General features: G+C 28.0%; 1 protein-coding gene across 1 annotated transcript; it reads left to right on the top strand.

Annotated features, from left to right (window-relative positions):
* Positions 1 to 17091: 17091 nt before the first annotated feature.
* LOC148201300 (cytokinin dehydrogenase 6-like) lies at positions 17092 to 21069 on the top strand. Its single transcript, XM_088110674.1, has 5 exons — positions 17092 to 19040; positions 19345 to 19472; positions 19577 to 19837; positions 19962 to 20224; positions 20360 to 21069. The coding sequence occupies exons 1-5, from the start codon at positions 18398 to 18400 to the stop codon at positions 20679 to 20681; spliced, it is 1617 nt and encodes a 538-aa protein (XP_087966800.1). The 5' UTR covers positions 17092 to 18397; the 3' UTR covers positions 20682 to 21069.
* The last annotated feature ends 1979 nt before the right edge of the window (positions 21070 to 23048 follow it).

Raw genomic sequence — 23048 nt, 5'->3', positions numbered from 1 at the left:
CATAATGTTAAATATTTTTTAATTTCAACTACATAAAATTTTAGAAACTAATCCAATTACTAAAAATAGTGCGATAGTAATCTATATTTATCAAATTGAAATAAACAATATCAAGTAAAAAAATTAAAAATAACAAAAAATCCATTAAAATATAATAAGAAGGATTAATACAAAATTCAACAATCCATAAGTTACAAATTATATGAAATAGCTTGTAATATATAAATTAAAAGAACTTTTAAAATGAATTATTTAAAATACTAATTTATAAACAAGTCAAATAAATTAATAAGTAAGTTATTAATATTTTTTTCAACCATACTCTACGTATATTAATTCACTGCACTATTTATCTTAGGTTGATATGTCAATATACTTTTCTATCATCTAATTCCATAATTATAACTTATAAATATACGCATGGACAAACACGTTTCTGCATATATATATATATATATATATATATATATATATATATATATATATATATATATATATATATATATATATATATATATATATATATATATATATATATATATATATATATATTAATTCATATAAAACGTGTTAGTAAATATATGTTTAAATGGGTTTTAATATGAGTCAATTCGATTGAAAAATTAAGTTTTCTAAATGCAGATGAAACTGAATCCAGCTCACTTATTTTACTATTTAAAAAGATTCAAGCTAGGCTAGAGTTAATTGATTCATAATTCATCAATAATAAAATTTTATCATGTTTTTACAACTAATTATTTACTATTTTTAGTTATGAGAATTTGATATTTTAAAAGCTAAAATATTTTATTTAATAATATTTAAATAATTTAAATATTTAACTTATTTATTAAATCAATTATATAAATTGGGCTTAAATGCTAATTTATTTTCTATTTTTTTGTTGACTTTGTTCAATTTTGTTTTAAATTTTTATTAGTATAAATGTGTGGGGTTATCCTTTTTATTAGTATCGTGACGACAAATGTCAATTATTAATTTTTTAAGATAACTTTTATATTTGTGCGTTTTCAGAAGTGGTTATATATAACAAATGCTAATTATTGACATTTGAATGACTTACTTTCTATTTATTAATTTTTTATCAATTGTTTGTTGTTTTATTTTTTTTACGTTTACTATTTTATTTACCATATATTTTTTAATTTTAGAAAAAAAATATTTAATCGAGAGTTCCATTATATATTAAGATTTTGATATATTTTCCCTCAAAATTAAATCTATTTAACTGTATATGTAAATACTAGATCTAAGATAAACTTATTCTTAAAAAAAATAAAATTAATAAATGAGTTCAATTGTAAATATAAGAGTCTTCTCAAAATCAATAAACATTTGAGATTACATAATTCACATTTTGACAAATAAAATCCAAGATTCTCTCTCTAAATACATTTTGAGTTCCATCAATCAATTAGACTTTTGGAAGAAGTTGCAAATGCAAGTTCATTAGGAAAAGTTTTCTCTTTGCAATTCATTATTTCAGAAATCAATCACATTTTAATGATATATTTCTAACAGTTTTTGTTAGTTCATTGAATTGATTTTCATAATTAGATTTAGTATATTGATGCAATATATTTCTACTCTGAATATATATTTTCTTGATATGTTATCAAGAAAGTTCAGATTTTTAAGTGCTTTAAACAATAGTGTTTAGTAGAACATATATTATTGTATATTGAATTTTAAAAAGATACAGAAGTAATCAATATAAATTTGGAGTGAATCGAATAAATATTACTCTTAGTTGTTAGGAATTAACTCTTTAAAAAAATTAAACAAATATTTTATGAGTCAATCTTTCGCAATATTGTTATTATAGCTTTTAAATTATAGTTAAATTTTTTATTAAGTAATTACAAATTATTTTAAAAGATTTTTTGATCTGTGTTTTATTCTTACACTAAGTTTTAACTTAATTAGTTCCATGAAACACGTGCTCAATGCGCGAGTGTCCACACTTCCACTAGTAGCAGTGTACACCTGCCGACATAGTAATTATATTGTAATATAACATCATCTTTTAAAGTTGTTAATTTTTAAAACGTGAATATTAAGTTAACACTTTTAATGCTATATCAGTATGTTTTTTGATGGAATTAATTAAATATAATTTTTTTTAAATATATTGCATAAATTATTTTGCCCACTTCCTTAGTTAAATATACTCTTTTAAGAAATAACAATTTCATATAGCTATATATTGACAACGTGATTTTCTAGTTTGATAAAATATATTTTATTTAATATCATGTCATAAATTTATATTTATGTATTTTTAAAATATAGAATAAATTATATCTTATGATCAAATACTTTTTAATGTAAATAAAATATAATTATTGTCTACTGTATTACTTCTGACAAAATGATTCACATCGACCCGTTTAAATTAATAGGTAGAACGGACTAGTCTATCATAACAAAATGGATTAAAAATCTTGATTTATTATGTGGAAAGATAGGTATATGAGCTCGTTATTTTTTAATTTTTTCTTTATTTATATTTTTAAAAGTTACATTTATATATATATATATATATATATATATTTAAATTTTTAATTACCCTATTATAATTATTCTATTACTGTTAATAATTAAAGTTTAATTTTATAAATATTAACTATTTAAGTTAGAACATTATTACATATTTATATTATTTAAGTAATATAACACATAAAAATTAATCTTTTAAATTATTAGTCCATCTCAATCAATTCTCTCATCCATCAATTTAAATTTAGCGAATTAGATTACATAATCAAATATATGAAGAGTTGAAAACTCCAACTTAAATAACAAAATAATGCAAATATATGAATTAATTACATAGCATAGTCTATTATAATATAAAAAAGTAATTTATAAAAATGTGATGATATTTTCAAATTATTAGCAAAGTATTAGTTACAGTTAAGACAAAACTATAGTCTATGCTCTGGATGGTTGAATGTAGGTTACGATTCATTATAGGAATCATAACCTTAACTCAAACAATCATAATATAGGCTACATTTTTTTAGTGAAACATTGGATAATGATACTTTGACAATATTTTTTTGACAATATTTCAACACTGTTTACGTGTCATTCTGTGATTGGTCTATATTGGTGTTTATGATTATTATTGATTGTGAAATAATTTTGGACCAATCACAGAATGACACATAGACAGTGTTAAAATGTTGTCAAAAAAATGTTCTCAAATATCATTGTCCATAAATAAGATATTCGAAATATAGACTACACTTTTACAAAATAATATAGCCTAGCCCCCTAAATAGTGAATTTGTGAAATTTATACTTGCCTCATTGTTTTGCGCTTTGGATCCTTCCATTATTATTGCAATTGTTGCATTTTGTGTTCTACATTTTTAGCCTTCCAATTGTTGCTTATGAGCTTTTTGCATTTTGTATACCATTGACTCAAAGAGCTTCTCCATTCTTGTACTCTTACATTGTTGCACTCTTAGGCTCCTGTATCGTGGTTATTGGTTTTTAAAATTTTTTATGATTTTTTGCTTTTAATATTTAAAATATTTGAAATTTTTATTATTTGAAAAATAGTTTGTTTGATTTTTTTTGTTAGTAAGTCTGAAGAGGTCATATGGTATCAATTGTTTGACCAACCAAAGCCATATCCCCTTTCTACCTCGACCAATCGAAGTCAAAAAATATGTCAAATATTCAAAATTTTTCAAAAAGTCCACTAGTTTTTATTTCTTTTTTTTTCTGAAGAGAACATATTATTTCAGTTATTTGACCAATCGATTCCATGTCACCTTTATGGTATGAGTTTCTGACTAACCAATACCAAAAAGTTGATGAAAATTTCAAAGTTGCCATTTTTTATTTATTTTCTTTTTATGATTAGTTCCTATGACTTCAGTTGTTAGTAGAACCGATGCCACGTAGTTTTTATGTTTTGGTTTTACGCAAAACAGAGACCAAAACTTTGATTAAAATTTAAAAGTATCGCTGAAAATTTTAATTTTTTATTTTATTAATAGCCGATGTCATAGAGGTGTTATTGCTTCAGTTATTTTAACAACCAAGATAATATGTCTTTGTAGGGTTAAAATTTTGTAAAAAAAAATAGAAGACTCATTTCTACAATTTTCTTCTTTCTTTCACCTGTGCGAACCAACACCGTTGCACAATTATTCATGGTATGAAGCTATAAGATAATAAGGTCAAGGTCATGGTAGAGGAAATTATACTACATTATTTATTTCTTGTGCCAACAGATAAGATATTTGTTGTGATACATATATTTCAATATTTTCTCCCCTAATCTAAAAATTTTATTGATTCTATATTTGTGACTCTCTTAGTATGGACTCCCATTATACATTTGTCAATTTTGAACTTTACATGTTATTCATGTTCTACACACAAAAAAAAATTCATTTATCTATTGAACACCTTCATGGTGCATTACACCATCTTGTTGAGAAATTAAGATTGATATATCATATGAATAAATCAAGTTATTATATTCTTAACTTATAATCTTCACCTCTTACCTAAACTAAATTTAAATAAAAAGTTTATAAAAGTTTGAATATATATAAAGAGAAACAAACTTGTGAGTAGAGTGTATCATGTTTCTAAAGCAAGATGTGGAAATTATACATGAACACAGTGGCATCTAAATCAAAATGATGAACCATGTTTGTTTGTTGACCTTAAGATTATGGTTCACACTACTCTCAAAGGATTATCTGCAGCCGTAAAGTAGCAGCATATAATCACCAAGAGCAGTTAACGTTGACACTAACACTAATTCTTTTTACTACTTTCACTTACCACCATTCGTTTCTCTTTTTCGCCATTTTCATATACCTTTGCTTTTCAGTTGGAAACTCAAAAAATAAATGAAAGGTAAAGCAGCATTTAGATTTCTACAATGAATTTTCAAATTACCTAAGAAAAATAAAAACATATAACAGTATATAGTTTATCAATGATTCAATCTAAAATTCAAAACATTGACTGATTGAAGTCATAATATTGACTTGAACATAAAGTCACAATTACAATAAATTAGTACGTTTAGAAACTTATTATATATCTCTTCCTTATTATACCTTCACTGTTGTTCTAATCGACATTAATATAACCCATTTACAAAATACTTTTTTTTTGGGTCTATATTTGAAACACTTTGTGAAAGATAAAAAATAGACACGAGAAAACTATGCATATATAATTATAAAAACATTAATTGATAATTACAATGTAATTAAATATACTCTGAAACAAGTTCAATTCCATTCTAAATATGGAGATTTACACGTGTAATTAAATAGTATAGTCGCAATTGTATAAGTTTGAAATAATTTAAAGGGGTTTGCTAACGCGCGTACGCCTGTTTTTCAGTTGGTACATTTTAGTAATGTGTACCGGATTTTAGTAGACAAAAATACCTGTATATATGGATTCTAAGTTTTAAGGTTAAGGGTATTTTAATAATTTTCATTCTCAAAACTTAAAAAAAAATTGAAAAAAATCAGAAACACTGTCGTTAAACAATCTTACAAAAAAATGATTTTATAATGAGTTTTCATCTTATAATTTTTGTCTTATCCATTTTTATCCAATTTTCAGAAGCATAAAGGAATTTGTAATTGACCTGGAAAAAATAAAAAATACTCGCGGTTAAACAATTTCTTACAAAAAATGATTTTATAATGAGTTTTTATTTAATAATTTTTGTCTTATCTAATTTTATCTAATTTTTACCAGCATAATGACATCAAAGGAATTGGTAATTGGCCTGGAAAAAATCAGAAACACTCGTTGTTAAACAATTTCTTACAAAAAATGACTTTATAACGAGTTTTCATTTTATAATTTTTGTTGTATATAATTTTATCTAATTTTCACAAGCATAACGACATCCGAAAGAATTGGTAATTGGCCTGGAGGGTTTTTTTAGAGATGATGATTCAACATATGCAGATGATGAAATTAGAGAGGTTACTGAAGATGGTGAAAATGAAGAGATCATCTTTGCCTGAAGGTGAATATGTCAATGACTCAACTCTTTACAAAGGAAAATTGTTTAACGACAAGTGTTTCTGATTTTTTCAATTGGAGCTACAGTAGGGATGACAGAGAAAAGATTGGAGTGAGAGAGATGAAAGAGAAAAGATTGAGAGGAATGAGAGAGGTGAGTAAGGGTTTGGGGGTTTCTTTTTTTTATTTTTAAGTTTTGAGAATGAAAATTATTAAAATACCATTAACCTTAAAACTTAGAATCCATATATACAAGATATTTTTGTCTACTAAAATCCGGTACACATTGCTAAAATGTACCAACTGAAAAACAGGCGTACGCGCGTTAGCAAACCCCTAATTTAAATTTCTAATGGCAGTGCAAATAGGAAATAATCTATAATAGCTTATATTTTATTGCAAGAAATTTCCTATTTACTAACAAAAATTTGTCGAGGCAGATAAGTTAATATGTAATAATGTTATTTGTGAGGTTAGGGTTTTCCATATGGGATGATATATATATATATATATATATATATATATATATATATATATATATATATATATATATATATATATATATATATATATATATATATATTCAAATCTTTGATCTAATTATAATTATGTATGTTTTTGTGTTACACCTCCAATGCGTATTTAAACCCTATCAATTAGTATATATGAAGGTTAAAAAAAATTAACAGATAATTAACTTTATAATATAAGTTCAATTTCCAATATTAATGTCCTTTCCTTTTGCTCCTTTTAATCCATCTTTAAGGCTAAGAGCTTGTTTGCCTCCATGTGACCCTTTTTCTCAACCGTACCTTTTTATCTTGAATTCTTGCCACCCTAGTTGTTGCATTAGCTATCTAGTCTTTTAGTAGTCCAAATCCACACCTTTCTGTATGGTAATTGCAAGTGGGAGAATGTGGAAGATAAGTTCAAAGTTATCTCTTTTCTCTCCTGTTTTTGTAAGGACAACAAGTATAAAGATATATATATATCCTCATCTTCTGGATTATTTCGAATGTTCCTGTTTAGTTTTTTCGGCATATTTGCATATTCAAAAACACACTATAATGACCAAAAGGAGTTAGACTAATGACCTTTCTACTCTAAATAAATAAATAAAAATTAAAAGTTAGTTTCAATCTAAAACTTATGTTACATATTAATAATGTTAGTTTAAGCCTTAATTAGAGCACTGTGAAGAAAAATAGAATTAGTTTCTCCATAAACTCATTTGTAGAAAAGTTCTCATATTTTGTCTAATTTTTTATTTTTAAATTATGTATATGATGTATTTTCTTCTGATTTGTCTTCTCTAGAAACGTTTATGCAGAAACTTGTTAAATATATCTTAACATAATTTTTAAGCTAACATTTATCTCATAACTAAAACAATCATTAACATTTTGTCTTCATTATCAACCTCATAAGATCTTGATATTTATATAATTTTTTTTACAGATTAATGTATTCTAGTTTGTATTTTCTTCTCAACTAATTTTTGTGCAACAACTATACCACACACAGTATAAGCTGACAAAAGTCATCCTCATTTTAGGGTTCTCAAAAAAGTTAATCTCATTTTTTTTACTCAACTCATTTTAATCCGCTTGCTAAGCAATCTCATCTATGGAAAACACATTGACCCACTTAAATTTAAAAAACAATTAGAAAGTTAGACACAATATCAACAAACCTCAATATTTATAATCTCCATTTATCACAGCAACTATTTTGTCAAAATGACAATAATAAAAGAACACGAATAAAAATTAACCCATGAAAAAATTTAATTTTAATGTGGATTGAAACTCACTTTTGATGAAAGTTTCACGTCAATTACAGATAATTACAGATAAGACCAATTTATAGTATATAAGTGGATGCAAATTTCATCTTACAAGCTGCTCTTGGGAGTTGAATTAGGCTTAAAATTCACTTCTTAACATGATATTAGAGTGAGGTTAAAGTTTATCTTAACGAGATTTGTGTGGATATTTTTACAACTAAATCTTCAGCAAGACACACTCTTTATTTATTTTTACAAGGAATTGGTGGTTTATATTTCAAATATCTTATTCTAGATGCTGCGAGAACCACAACTTGGATGTAGAATGGTTTTGAATGAATGTCTCTGTACTATATTATACCTTGTGTCCGTTTTCAGTGTGGTCCTGTTTCACAATATCTATTTGTGTTCTATATTTGGACACCCTTGTTGTGTCTTATGCTTTATTCTCGTTCTCATCACTTATTCATGAAATCTCTTTCAGTGGCAGAAGACAAAACATTGTTGTTTCTCTGGACATATACTAAGGTACACCAGTTATTGTGTGAGAGGAGCTTTGACACAAGGCACATGATGGGGATGATGATAAAAGTTCATATGTCTGATATTGAAAACATTTAATCTATTCAATTATCCCTTTAAAAGATGCTCTTCTTATAGACGTGTAAAGTGAGTACACTTTCGGTTGCATCAAATTAGAATAAGTTTAGATTTCATTGTTCTTTTAAGATCTAGATGTGAAGGAGATTAGTATATTATTAAGCAAGAGTTAGTGTGCATGTTGATATTTTTAGGTTATTAATTAAGAAGCTAATGAAAGAACGACAACATGGGTGTGTTTGAGCTTTAGAAAGGGAAATGAATAGGTAGTTTTGTGTTTTACTTTGAAAGTAAGGACAAGAATGAAATGGGGTAATAAGGGATTATAGGGTCTTATGATTGGTGGTGAGACAAGGAGACATTGATTAAAGTGGAATAAAAAGAGGAATGGGGAACATGATAAGAAAAATTATTTATAATCTAATGGTGTTTAGCATCCTAAATGAAAAATGTGTCCTACCAACCCCTCTAAGGGGAATTTTATAATCACCAAGGGATGATGATGATGATGATGGAGAGTACCTTATGTGGCGATTAAGCCACTCAAGTTCGGCTTGGTGGGCTCTTATCCTATTTGCAATATTATCATTCGTCACTCAACAATCCCTCACTACCCAATCCTCATCAACTCATTTTTTATTTTTTTAATTTATTCCTAAACTTTTTTTACTCTACATTCAAAATTCGGATCATCTTAGCTTTTCAACCTTTTATCCGTTTTTTTAATCTTTGTTTTAAAGTATAAAAACATTCAGAAAGCAAGAAATTTTCATATTTCTTTTTTAATTTTGAATTAAATTATTTAAAAATGAATTTTTAAAAGATAAACTTAGATACATATTTAATTTTTAATTACAAACCAAATCAAATTAATTAATAAAATATTACTGTAAATAAATCTGATCTTCATTCAAATGTAAATTTAAATAAATTGTGTTGTAATAAATAATTAGTTATATTATTCTATTGGTTCCAAAATTTGGATTAAAAGTCGTAAATCGGTTCCTCAATTATTTTTTATCCTAATTTGATTCTTAGTTTTGAAAAATTGATATAATCCAGTTTTTGTGTTAATTTGGTAAAAATGACGTTAAATAAATAGTACCTAGACATATTGTTTTAAAGTTTTAAAATGACATAGCTTAATAAAAAAGTCTGTGATGTGGAATTTGAATTTTTAAAAATAGAAAATCGGAGAACATTTGATGAAACAATTTTTTGTGAAAAAAATTAGAGATTCAATTCGTAGGTTTATTGTGAGAGTTTAGGGATTGAAGAAGCAATTATCGAAATTAGAGTTCATCTAGTGAAATTATTAATGTTGCATCTTATTCTTTCACTATTGAATCTTTGATCTTCGTCTTTCTCGCGTGTGTCATGTTGTGGAAAACATTAGTATGAGTAAGGTCGTTAATAGAATATTTGTGATTAAGAAATGTGTTTACTTGATAGAAGTGTACTAATTTTACAAATTTTATCACTTATCCCCTTGTCACTTATCTAAATGCTTTTAGCAAATTATGAGTAAAAGGAAGTGAAATATCAGTTTTTGTAGCATAATCAAACAAGATATTATAAGTGCTAAAATGTACATGAGTTATGATTAAAATAAGTACATATCAAAGTTTCACAAGATACAACAGAAACTCCTCAAAATTTTCAAAGATCTTAAAATTAGGAAGGAACTCTCAAAAACTAAATAAATAACCCAAGATATTATAAAATAAATATAACAGAGAAAATACGTGAGAGAGAATTAGAGTTTGAAAGTGTGTGTTTGAAGGAGGCATTAAACATTATTTATAAATGGAGGAGGGATATTGTAACGGGCCAAAATCTCATGGTTTGTGGAAGAAATATCCAACAACAAATCAACATTCAGAATAACTATGGCTTGTGGAAGATCCCCCAATTTGCAGAGTCAAAATATGTCAATGCTAGTGACACCAAGCATTTTGTAGGGGGAGTGAGTCTTATGGTAGACGAGATGCAACATTTATATTTTGAAATACATTTGTAAAATTCTATTTTTATAGTATTAAGTGTGTCATGTTGTGGAAGTAAGGTTGTTAATGGGATATTTGTGATTGAGAAATGTTTTTACTTGAAGGGAGTGTAATCCAATAAAGTCATAGTTTTGAGAATAAATCAAGTATAAGTTAGAATAATGCATTTAATAAAAGGAATAAATATGTTTTCAGTCTCTTAATTTTCAATGAAAATTGAAATTAGTTTCTTTAAAATTTTGACTAAATATAGTTTTCAAACTTTAGAAACGTGTATATTTAACTCTTTTAACTAAATTTATTTGATGTTTCAAATACCATAACATTTAAGGTATTTATACTGTTTGATATATTTGCGCTTTAATATTAGCTAAGAAACACAATTAAAATATCAAATAAATTTAACAAAATTTGATTAAAAGAATCAAATTTACACTATTCTAAAGATAGAAGACTAAATTGGTTCAAAATTTTAAAAATAAACTAATTTTAAATTAAAAATTAAGAAATAAAAACATATCTAACCCTTAATACAAACAAATAAAAAGAAAAAAAATTGAATATTACCTTAATTTTTTTTATATTGAAAGTGATGTTATTTCATTCGTGTTCAAGATCTATCAATAACATATCCTAACTCAAATAGACTAAATGGATCTACTGCAAAAATAATTTATGAGACTACTTAAAAAAACATTTTCTATCTAAGCAACTGAATTCTACATTTAAGTTTGAAATCAATTATTAAAATATATGCCTAAATTATTTTGATCAATAATATAGTTTGGTTTTAATTCTATACACCTTTTCACCCTAAAAATGGTATATTCTGTTTGCATGTATGTACGTACGAAACTAACCATAGTTACGAAAGAAAGATGCAACATCTCAAAGTGTGAAAATTCTAATTTTTTTATACTGTCAAAGGTTTCTGCTCTTCATAAGGTGGGTACCACTTTTTTAATTATGATAATTAGCTGAGCTAACAACAGTTTGTGCCTTCTTTTATTTATTAATGGTCGGTCTCCTTCTAGAAAACAGCCCATCAATTAGGTCTTTCACCATAATTGACAACACTGTTACTTTGGTTTACATTTCACATTATCATTAGTCAGAATGCACACTCACACAAATATTAAATTGTCGTTTTTTATATTTCATAACTTATTCATCAGTATGATTTAAAAAATTTCTTAATATTATATTTATGTCCAATATTTAACAGCTGTGGATACGAATGAAATAATTTATAAGTCAACATAGACAAATGAAGAATAATTAACTTACTATAAAATTAAAATTAATAAATTTATCTAATATTAAATATAAATATAAAGCATGCTAAAATGTAAATCTCAATTATGATATAGCAAAAGTTTATTTAAAAAATAGTGATACTCCAACCATCTGATTGATTATAACACCACTAAAATATTATTTAAAACCTGAATCTTGGCTGGGGCATCTGCATGAACAGAAAGTTGTTTTATGATGTTGGTTGGTTTCACATATCATGATTATGTCACTGTCATACTAATTAATCAAACTTTATTATTATTATTATTATTATTATTATTATTATTATTATTATTATTATATTAAAATTTATATGTGTGTCTAAGTTTTATGTTAAGTAAAAATAATAATATATAAAAAAAAATCTATGATTTTAAGTTGAAAATATATTTTATGCAAATTTAATTGAAGTTTGATTTTTGTTAACTGTCTTAATAGATTTAACTCAAAAAAACTATTAGTATATCAAAATCGAAAATTTATCTTGAGAACGACTCAAAGTAATAATCATTGAATATTCCAAATAAATCTTTCTCAACAAAATTTATCAAAATATTGAATATATATATATATATATATATATATATATATATATATATATATATATATATATATATATATATATATATATATATTTTAATGAAGAGAATTTGATTCCACTGTCACCATCCTTCCCAATATGGAAACCGTCAAAAATGAGTAAGCCATACAACCATTATCATTTAATTATTTAATTTTTGTATCCAATTATGATTGTTCCCTAATATTAAAAACTTATGCAATATTTTAGTAAAAGTGCAAGTGTTTTTTATTTCATAATAAAAAGTGTATCTAATCCAGCAATAGTTAGTTGATGAGGAAATAATTAAGTTGCTCCTCCATGAAATTATGACATTATGTTGCTGTTTGAAAAAGTTTTTAAAGTTTAAGAAAGGAGAGAAATAAGACAAATCTCTTCATGTAAAATATCATTTATAATATTTACATATTCTTCAAATATGTAAAATATGGGTTGGATTATGATTTATATTCGATAAAAATTAAACTCTTCAGAGAGTAATTAATGTATAATAGGATATTTTTAAAATTTTAATTTTTATTTAAATTCATTATTGATTCTTATAATTTTACCGTTATTTAATTTTTTTATAGAATATTATACATTTGATTTGTCCACATTTGTAACATTTAGTACTTTTAGGACTCAACAGAGCACAATAATACTTAAGGGTCTAAAATTACAAAAAGAAAAATCTCTATTTTATTTTATTGTCTTTACATTTTTATTTAACTATTATAATTATAAAAACCAAAAATAAACGTTTATAAATAAATACATAATAGAAAAGGAAAGAAGGAAAACCAAATAAAACAAAAATGAAAAAAAAATATATATATAAAAAAAAGGAAGGTGACGCATCATATTGTAGCGTCAATGTTTCTTTGTTGAACATTGACAACAACTTAACAACGGATCAAAATAACTAAACTATCAAACTGCATAATCAAAATTGACTCAATATAGGAAAAAAAAAATGAAAATTGCATGATTAATGAATTGTCACTTGACATATTTGAAGAATGAAAATACATAATCAATGTATTGTCATATGTACAAACTTTTTTAAAACATTAGATAGCAATAATAATAAAAATTATACTCGCAAATATTTGTAGGTACATGAATATTAAAATGAATATATTTACTAGATATTTATATATGATGTGTACCGATATTTTAATTACTTGTTTATTAATAACATGAATATAGTTATCATGATATCTAATTTACAAATACTCATTATATAACAGAATAAAAAATTTATTTATTTATATTGAATGAATAATATTATAAGCTTGTGAGATTAATAGTTATTCCATGGTAGAGTGTATCATTCTTTCACACCTTCCTTCTTATATAATACTATGCATTTCACTCTCATAAGAAAACCTATTATTTATAACAAAGTACGCACATCCTTCAACTATAAAAAAATATTAGTTCATTGTACATGTTGTTGAAAAGATATCGTTATCGTAAAAGTGAAAAGGTTGAACAATATGAAAAAAAAAATTAAGAGTTTAGCAAGTAAAAGTGAAATATATATATATATATATATATATATATATATATATATATATATATATCTATATTTATTTATAAATATATTTATTTAAATATGTTAATCAACAACAAATTTTAATAACTAACTTTTATTTATCAAATTTTCAACACATTTTTTTTTTCTGAATAGACATGATAAATCTATTTTGTACTAATAAACAACCCATGTACATGTATCTATATCTATATATATATATATATATATATATATATATATATATATATATATATATATATAATAGTAAAAAAAGTGTATAACGAATATTAGAAAAAGTATATGTAGATAGATAGTCACACATATATGAGAAGGAATGATTATCCAACCGACATAATAAAGATGAGTTACTACTATACTGTACTATCCTGAGATAATCTCATAAGAATCTTGTGAAAAGTGCCCCACCATTGGCAACCCTCATAGATTCTCGAAAACCATGGTTAAATAGACCCTTCACCAATGTCAAAATGCATTGATTTGGTAGCTTCTACCTTTGCTACATAACAAGTGTTTCTGGCAGAACTTATAAAAGCTATCATTAATTATTTAACCACCGATATCTTCTTGTTATATGTACCGTCCAGTCCTCTTCATTCATGAACCGAACGTCCATCCAGATCGAACACCGATATCTTCTTATTATATAAAAGCTGACAAAATAACGAGAAAAAACCTAACATTATTACAACATATATACCATTATCATGTTGCAACTACAATTCCAAAATCTTTCTAGCTCTCTGTTACTAATGAAAAACGAGAAGAAAGTTATAACTTGTTCAACTTTTGTTTCTATGGACACTATGTTGTTTGATATGCATTAAACACATACATTGTCTTATGTTTACTAGGCCACTCATTATATTCACTCTCTTCTTTTCTTCTAATACTCCAACACAAACTTGGACGGTCTTCACTTTAGTAGAGGAGTGTAATTTTTACCTTTAAATTTTTTTATAATTGTGTTCTAATTAACTTTTGAAAAGTAGTTTTAATTAGTTTTTTTTTTAAATTATTAATGACATTAACGTCATGGTCAATACGTATTCTTTTTAATTTTTAATTTTTTTAAAAAAATATTATAAAAATATTTATTGTCACAGTGTTAAGTCTTTCGTGTGACATGTGACATTACCAATATCATGTGACAAGATACTCTCATGTATCAATGTCAAGTGTCATTGTCCTCATTTTAATTTAGTTTTTGTGTATGTCTTTATGATTCATCTAATCTTTTCAAAATAGAAAAATGTTGTCACTCTCCAAATTGATACAAAATTTATACTCTTCCAATTGACACAAAATTTATATTTGTACAAATGTTATAATGATATTTTTATTACAAATAATTTTTTAACATATTATATATTATTAATTCATGCTAATTGATGTTTTTTTTACACGATTAACTCTAATACATGTTTATTATAAGAATAAATTAATTAATACCGTTTATATAAATAATAATTTTGATTTTTTTTTAATTGAAACTAAATTTATTACTGTATAAATGTTATATTAATATTTATATTAAAATTTAGTGGTTAAAGTCATGATTAACAAAACATGGGTTAGTAATATACAATAATGTAATATGTTAAAAATTCATTTTTAATAAAAATATTAATATAACATTTATACAAATAATAAATTTTGTCTCAATTTGTAGAAGATCCATTTTGAAAAAACTAAGACTAAATTGAATCAAAGGGACTTATATAAAAACTAAATTGAAATCAAGATAATAACATTTGACATTAACATTGACAAGTGGAAATATCATATCACGTCATGCATCACACTAAGGGATTTGACACATAGTAACCAAAGTTTTTACAAGATTTAAGAAATAAAAAAAAATCACATAATGACACATGACATGCCGTTAATGCCATTCGTAATTTTTTTAAAAGGTAAATTAATTGAGATACTTTTTCAAAAGTTATGATGTAATTAAATTTTTTTTAAAAATGGGAACTAACTTGACACTCTTCCACGAAAATAAAGACCATGTGAATAATTAAACCTAACATGTATAAACAAACATTGATACATATGTTCTACTTCACATATACATGTATATAGATTTTTATATCTTAATGAATTTGTTATTAGATATTCTTTTCTATTATACAATCCATTCAAAAATTTAAGGGTTAAATATGTTTTTAGTCCCTAAACTATTGGTCATTTCTGGTTTTCGTCCCTCTTCCAAAGTAAGGTACACTTTAGTCCTCAATCTTTAAAAAACGTTCGTTTCAGTCGAAAAAACGAACGTTTTGAGGACTAAAACGATGACTAAAAACAAAATTTTGAGGACTAAAACGAACGTTTTTCTAAAGAATGAGGACCAAATTGTACCTTAGTTTGGAAGAGGGACGAAAACCAGAAACGGCCAATAGTTTAGGGACTAAAAACATATTTAACCCAAAATTTAAATATTTTTTAGAATTAAATATATTTTAAGTCCCTTAATTTTCATACGAAATTAGATTTCATTTTTGTGCCAAACGTTGAATAATTTTCATCCTCAAACTATTAATAATGAATTTAATCATGGTGACTGGATGACGTTAAAATTTTGTTGATGTGACACATGACTTTGCTATGTGTGTGTCCACATTAGCACATGTTAATATATAACAACACCATTTGCCATGTTAGCAAATCTTTAATGTCGTTTAATCACAATAATTATATTCATTCATTAATAAAATTTGAGAAAATAATTCAAAATTTAAAATAAAAACAAAATTCAATTTGACATGAAAGTTAAGAGATTAAAAACATATTTAACCTTGTTTTAATAAAAAAAAATGGGATAAAAACTTGAAGAATCTAATACATCTTATAAGCATTAAATAAAGCTTAAGATTTTATGACAATAAATATAACTAAGTACTAAATTAATTATTTAAGCGATCTTCTTCAATTGGTTGTTGTCATGTAATGTTTATATTGTGATGTGGAGATATAGGAGTTAAATGAAAGATCACGTATTAAAGCAATTATGATCTAATCCAACACTAAAACGATCTATCTTATAATTTGAAAATTTAGATAATTCTTCATTTGACGTCTCTAAGCATGATTATCTTTATATTATTCTTTAAAATAAGGGTTTTAATAAGTGGAAAAAATCAAGGATAATTAAAAAAATGGGGCCAAAATTACAATTAAAAAGAAAGAAAGAGAATAAAGCCAAATAAATGTCAGCAATAAAAGGAGAACAAGTGGAATCCATAAGCAGGAAATAGAATATCCTAATTAATTGACTGGAGACAGAAATAGTAATCCAACTAATTAAGGAGAAGAAAACAAAAAGAGACAAACACTAAGAAGTATCATGATTATGTTTTCCCCTCAATGAAACATAGATGCTGCTACCTAGAGGCTATTCCCACACACAACAGAACAAGGCAGGTTTTCTTTCCAATTTCAGGACCACATGGAACCCATTGCTGATCAAAAAACAATTCCAACGACAGAACTCAACAATGCATGTTTTTCCAATCCTATGCATCACTCTAAGAACCTGTAAAATCTGTGATTGGACCAAAAACACAACTTGCAATGGAAAATGATAAAAGGGTAGAAGAGTACGAGTAGCAGAGTAATTCAGTGGCATCCAAATATAACAAAAGGAAGGTATAGACAAGAAAACCACTAAAAACTTGTCCAATAGCTTCGTACAAAAGATTCTAAATAACATCAGCAGCAACAGCAGTGGTGCATTGGTGCAGTGGTGCAGCATTGCATCAGAATGTTAGTAGCAGTCTTTCATTGTTTCCATTTGTTGTTCTTCCAATACCTTGGCCTACAAAGGAGGGCCCAAGAAGAGTCCCTAGACCCTACATGGTTCATCAGTAGCACAAAATGAATCAATCTTCACGTGTCACAAGGACCAAAAATTGCCCCACCACTGTCATATCTCCCTCTTGAATGTATTAATACAACCCCGCAAGTCCTTCTCATTCAATTTAATAACACCGATACTCGATGTTTACACTCCGACAGTAATGGATTCACCACCACCACCGTCACCACCACCCCAACATACTGAGGTAGACAGCAGCATGGGCATACCAAGAGCCTTTCATAGGCAAGACAAAACCAAGGACTTTTTTTTTTATTTCATTTCCCTAAATGGGAAAAATAAAATAAATAGAGCATACTTAAATTGGTTAATGATCATACAATTTGAAACATGTCTGTCCTTAATGGAAAGATGGGGTTGTGGTAGGAACTGTTTGGAAAAGTGGGAAGATTTGTGAGATCTCTCTTTGTTTTCACTTTTCCTCTTCAAGTTGGCTTAAGTATGATGGGTTCGGTTTCTCTTTTGAACAAACTAGCTCAAAAGGGAGAACCAAAAGGAATCCTCCCAAGTAATCAGTCTTCATACGGATTCTCATAACTGAAAGGTTGACTCAGCCACCTACAAACTTGTATAAATTCTGCCTCAACCCTCTCCTCTTTCTTCACTTCATCACTTCCCCTTTTGTTTTTCTTCCCCCTTTCTCCTCAACCCTTTAACTACCACCATGTCTTCGTGCAGAAAAATGAGATATCCATCGTTTAGCCTCCTCAGAGAATACAACATTCTCTTCATAAGAGGCCTCATGGTTTTGTTCCTCAGTTGCTTAACCATTAGGCTTAATTTCTCTATTTCCAGCATACCCTCTTCACTCAAAGCACTTCCCTTGAAAGGACACTTCAGTTTTGAAGAATCTGACCTTAAACATGTAGCCAGGGACTTTGGCAACAGGTACCAGTCTCACCCTATGGCAGTGCTGCATCCAAAATCAGTTTCTGACATTGCAGACACCATAAAGCATATCTGGAACTTGGGGCCTGCTTCTCATCTCACTGTTGCAGCCAGAGGCCATGGCCACTCACTCCAGGGCCAGGCACAGTCTCATGGAGGAGTTGTGATCAACATGGAGTCACTCGGTGTCCCAGAAATGAAGGTGTATGCAGGAGAATCTCCTTATGTGGATGTCTCGGGAGGAGAACTGTGGATTAACATCTTGCATGAGACACTAAGGTATGGATTGACACCAAGATCATGGACAGACTACTTACATCTCACAGTTGGTGGCACTTTATCCAACGCTGGTGTAAGTGGCCAGGCATTTAGGCATGGTCCCCAGATAAGTAATGTTCAGAAGCTGGAGATTGTTACAGGTTGGTAACTAAGTGAAAAAAAATATGTGTTGATAAAACCATGTGGCAGATAAGAACAAGGTCAAGAGTCTGAAGGGGGTTAACATATAAAACATACTCTACATATTCCACATAAAACAACAGCTACTATTTTTGTGTTTTGTGAACTAATAATTCACTTGAAACTGACATGATTCCCTAGTATACATTATTTGACTTAGCCTTGGCCAAGGTAGGAAGTCTCAAGTTGTAAATAGGTTTTTTTAAACAAAAGATATGCTTTCTCTTGGATGAATGAAAAAGATGGTCTGTAAAATGACTGCAGGAACAGGAGAGGTGGTAAACTGTTCTGAGGAGCAGAACGGTGACCTCTTTCACAGTGTACTTGGAGGGCTAGGTCAGTTTGGCATTATAACAAAGGCAAGAATATTCCTGGAACCTGCACCTACCATGGTAATGCATCAAGGACAAGAATACAAGAAACAAGGTCCTTTGTATTTTAATTATATACTTGCAAGTACCTGTTGTGATCATGGAGCGTTTCTGTTTTTGAACAGGTAAAATGGATCAGGGTGCTGTATGCAGATTTCACAGCATTCACTAGAGACCAAGAGAAACTGATATTTGCAGAAAAAGCTTTTGATTACGTTGAAGGATTTGTGATAATAAACAGAACCGGTCTGCTAAATAACTGGAGATCATCCTTCAACCCACAAGACCCAGTTCAAGCTAGCAAGTTCAAGTCAGATGGAAGAACTCTCTTCTGCCTTGAATTGGCCAAATACTACAATCTGGAAGAAACCCTTGTGGTGAATCAGGTGAGGGACCAACAGCTAAACAAAAAGTTTTTTGTTTTACGACTTTTGAAAAATACATTACACATAAACAAATGAAAAAACTTAACTAAACCATCTCTCTAACTGTGTTGGGTTTCTTTTGCAGGAAGTTGAGAAACATTTGTCCCACTTGAACCATATCCCATCAACACTTTTCCTAACAGAAGTCACATATGTAGATTTTCTAGACAGGGTGCATATCTCAGAGGTCAAGTTGCGTTCAAAAGGCTTGTGGGATGTTCCCCACCCATGGCTCAATCTTTTTATACCCAAAACCAAAATACACCATTTTGCAGAGGTTGTCTTTGGGAACATCGTAACAGAAACCAGCAACGGCCCTGTCCTTATCTACCCAGTAAATAAATCAAAGTAATCACACAAAAACTTGTTTTATTAAGCATGCATAGCTTATATGATTTTTACTTATAAATGTTTGATACATGATGATTTACAGTTGAATGCATGCCCCATTTATTAATGTTTGTTAGTTTGTTTTTTATGCAGATGGGACAACAGAAGTTCTGTTGTTATACCAGAAGAAGATATTTTCTACTTGGTGGCATTTCTTGCCTCTGCAGTGCCCTCTTCCAATGGTTCTGATGGGCTTGAACACATTCTGAGTCAGAACAAAAAAATCTTAGAGTATTGTGAAAGAGCTGATCTTGGAGTAAAGCAATACTTGCCACACTACACTACACAGGAAGCATGGAGGGTGCACTTTGGTTCTCGGTGGCAGATTTTCCAGCAAAGAAAATCACTTTATGACCCTTTGGCTATACTTGCCCCAGGCCAACAAATTTTTCAAAAATCAATAACCTTCTCATGACGTACCCACCTTTTAATAACGTGAAAAAAGAAAAAAAAAAGTTTTAAAGTAGCATACATGTGTGCATATATTTATACAGATTTAAATAAGTTTTTGATATCTCAAGTTTCACTCCTATTGGTTTTTTATCCCAACTTTTAACAAATATGTCGTTTGATGATTATAATACAAAACTTTTAATTTAACGCTTAAAATGTCACAGTTAAATGAAATATATTAAAATATGATATTCTTATAGTTAAAATATTAACATTATTACACTAAAAAGTGTAAGTACGTATGAGGTCATATCGTATTTATTCAATGTTAAAAATAAATCATTTAGTGATACTGATTTTAATGTAAATCAATTTTTGGAGGTAATAGAAACTTATTTAATCTTTTTTTATTTATTTTTAGTTTTCTGTGTATTTATGCGTTGTGGAAAATCTTATATTAGTTGTAAATATAGTCCGATTATATTATATAAGTGCATAATATAAAGAAGCTAGGAGAATTTATATTATAATATAAATATATTTAAATTGTAATATATAAGTAATTACTAATATGTTTTTTGTTCTATTATTACGATAACCTTTTGTACTTTCGTAACATCCCAAAAATATAGGAATAAACCATATAATAGAATAATTATATTTAATAATAAAACAGTTCAGTCTTACACTATTCAAGCGTACGGTTTTGGCCGAACGGCCTTACATAAATTCCAAAAGTAAACTGTACTAAAATAAAGAAAACATGACCGAACGGCTTACAAAAGCCAAAGTACCGATCGGTCAGAATCAAAAAGGAAAGGAAGTGACCGAACGGTCACTTCATGCTAAACTGCTAATTCCAAAACCGAATGCTCTATGGTTCGGTCTTTACTTCAACTTCTCCTAGATTCGCATCTTCCAAAATTTCTTCTTCCAGCGCCTTTTCAAGTAGCGCGCTTCCATCTGCTCACATCCACACGGATGATCATTGCAACGACAAGACGAACGTACAGACAGGACAACATAAGGAAAAACACAGGGTAAGCTTATGTAATTTAATTCAAGTAATAACATACATTTTCATATGCAAGCACATTCAAACACATTCCAATAAACGATTTAATCAAACCCTGATACTAGACCGACTGTCCGGACTGTATGAATTCTGTGTAGCTACGACGTTCGTGCACCCGGGTGATGTAGTAGCTAGAATTCTCATCAGCTGCCACCCGAGGCTAGTCCGTTCCATCCAAAGTACCCCTAAGGACTAGGACCTCCTGCCGTTCCCACACATGATCTACTCCCCTCTACTTGAGGACGAGTACTCACGGAACATCAGGATGAATCGCCAGCTAAGCTTTGTCCACATTCATACTTTACAATATCAATATTCATCCAAGAGTCGTTCCTCCCCGGAACGCTCGTCCAACTTCATATCATTTCATTCATAATCATTTTCAATTCCATCCTTCATTATCACTTTTCTCAAATTCATCTTTGTTCAAAGGTTTATAAAGACACCAGAAACTGAACGTTCAATTCTCACCCAGAACGAGGACGAACACTTGAGACGATACAGATAGGTCTCCAACCCCAAAATAGAATAAGACCAAGAGAATTACTTTTAGATTCAAGAATTATCCTGGGTAAAATATATATATAATGTAACGAACGTTATTGACATTGTGAATCAATTAAATGAACTAACTCTCGTGAGTTTAGACCCTCACTCAGAGAATAGAGTAAGTACGAAGACTCTAGGCCGGATCAAATGAACGTAGACACATCAGAACGTTAAATAACCATAGTTTAGAATCAATCATATACAGGAACCTAATGCCCGTCAATGACCGAACACGGTAAAAGGATTTACTGAATTTGAACGAACGCTGATTCATCAAGTTTAAATAAATTAAAACGATTACGAGCGTTCGGTATAAGACCGAGCCACACTCATTACGAGAGCTTGGGTTGAGACCCATTACTGATTTAAACTCATAATAGAAATATTGATAGTAATAAATATAATACGAGATGATGGAGATAGGGTTTAAGAATGACTAAGTATCCAACTATATGTTTACAAGATTCTCAATTCCTCACATAACACTCAGGGGCATCTACGCTTGGCCGAAAGCTCAAACATAGCATTATTACCAGAGGGCGTTCGTCCTCAACTAGAATTCTTTCCAAATGAAAGAATCTCATTTCAACTATATTCAACAGGAAAACCGAACGGTCAATGACCATTTAGTGACGAACGTACTTTATCATAGTGAAATCTCATATACAGAATCTTTTACATTCCAACTCATTTTTCTTAACTTATAACTTCATAACTTCAGAACTTTATAAAATTCCTATCATAATCAATTTCATATCTCATACA

This window comes from Vigna umbellata, chromosome 3, assembly GCF_029865625.1.
Source record: "Vigna umbellata cultivar VRB3 chromosome 3, Vumbellata_1.0, whole genome shotgun sequence".
Lineage (NCBI taxonomy): Eukaryota > Viridiplantae > Streptophyta > Magnoliopsida > Fabales > Fabaceae > Vigna > Vigna umbellata.
The sequence above is the reverse complement of the archived record's forward strand: the minus strand, read 5'-3'. Positions and strand labels throughout refer to the sequence as shown.

Bases quoted from the DNA above. Each gene is read 5' to 3' on its own strand.
- LOC148201300 (XM_088110674.1), top strand. From the start codon at position 18,398: ATGTCTTCGTGCAGAAAAATGAGATATCCATCGTTTAGCCTCCTCAGA. The intron at 19,473-19,576 runs GTAATGCATCAA...GTTTTTGAACAG, and splicing joins TGGAACCTGCACCTACCATG to GTAAAATGGATCAGGGTGCT. The intron at 20,225-20,359 runs GTAATCACACAA...TTTTTTATGCAG, and splicing joins TACCCAGTAAATAAATCAAA to ATGGGACAACAGAAGTTCTG.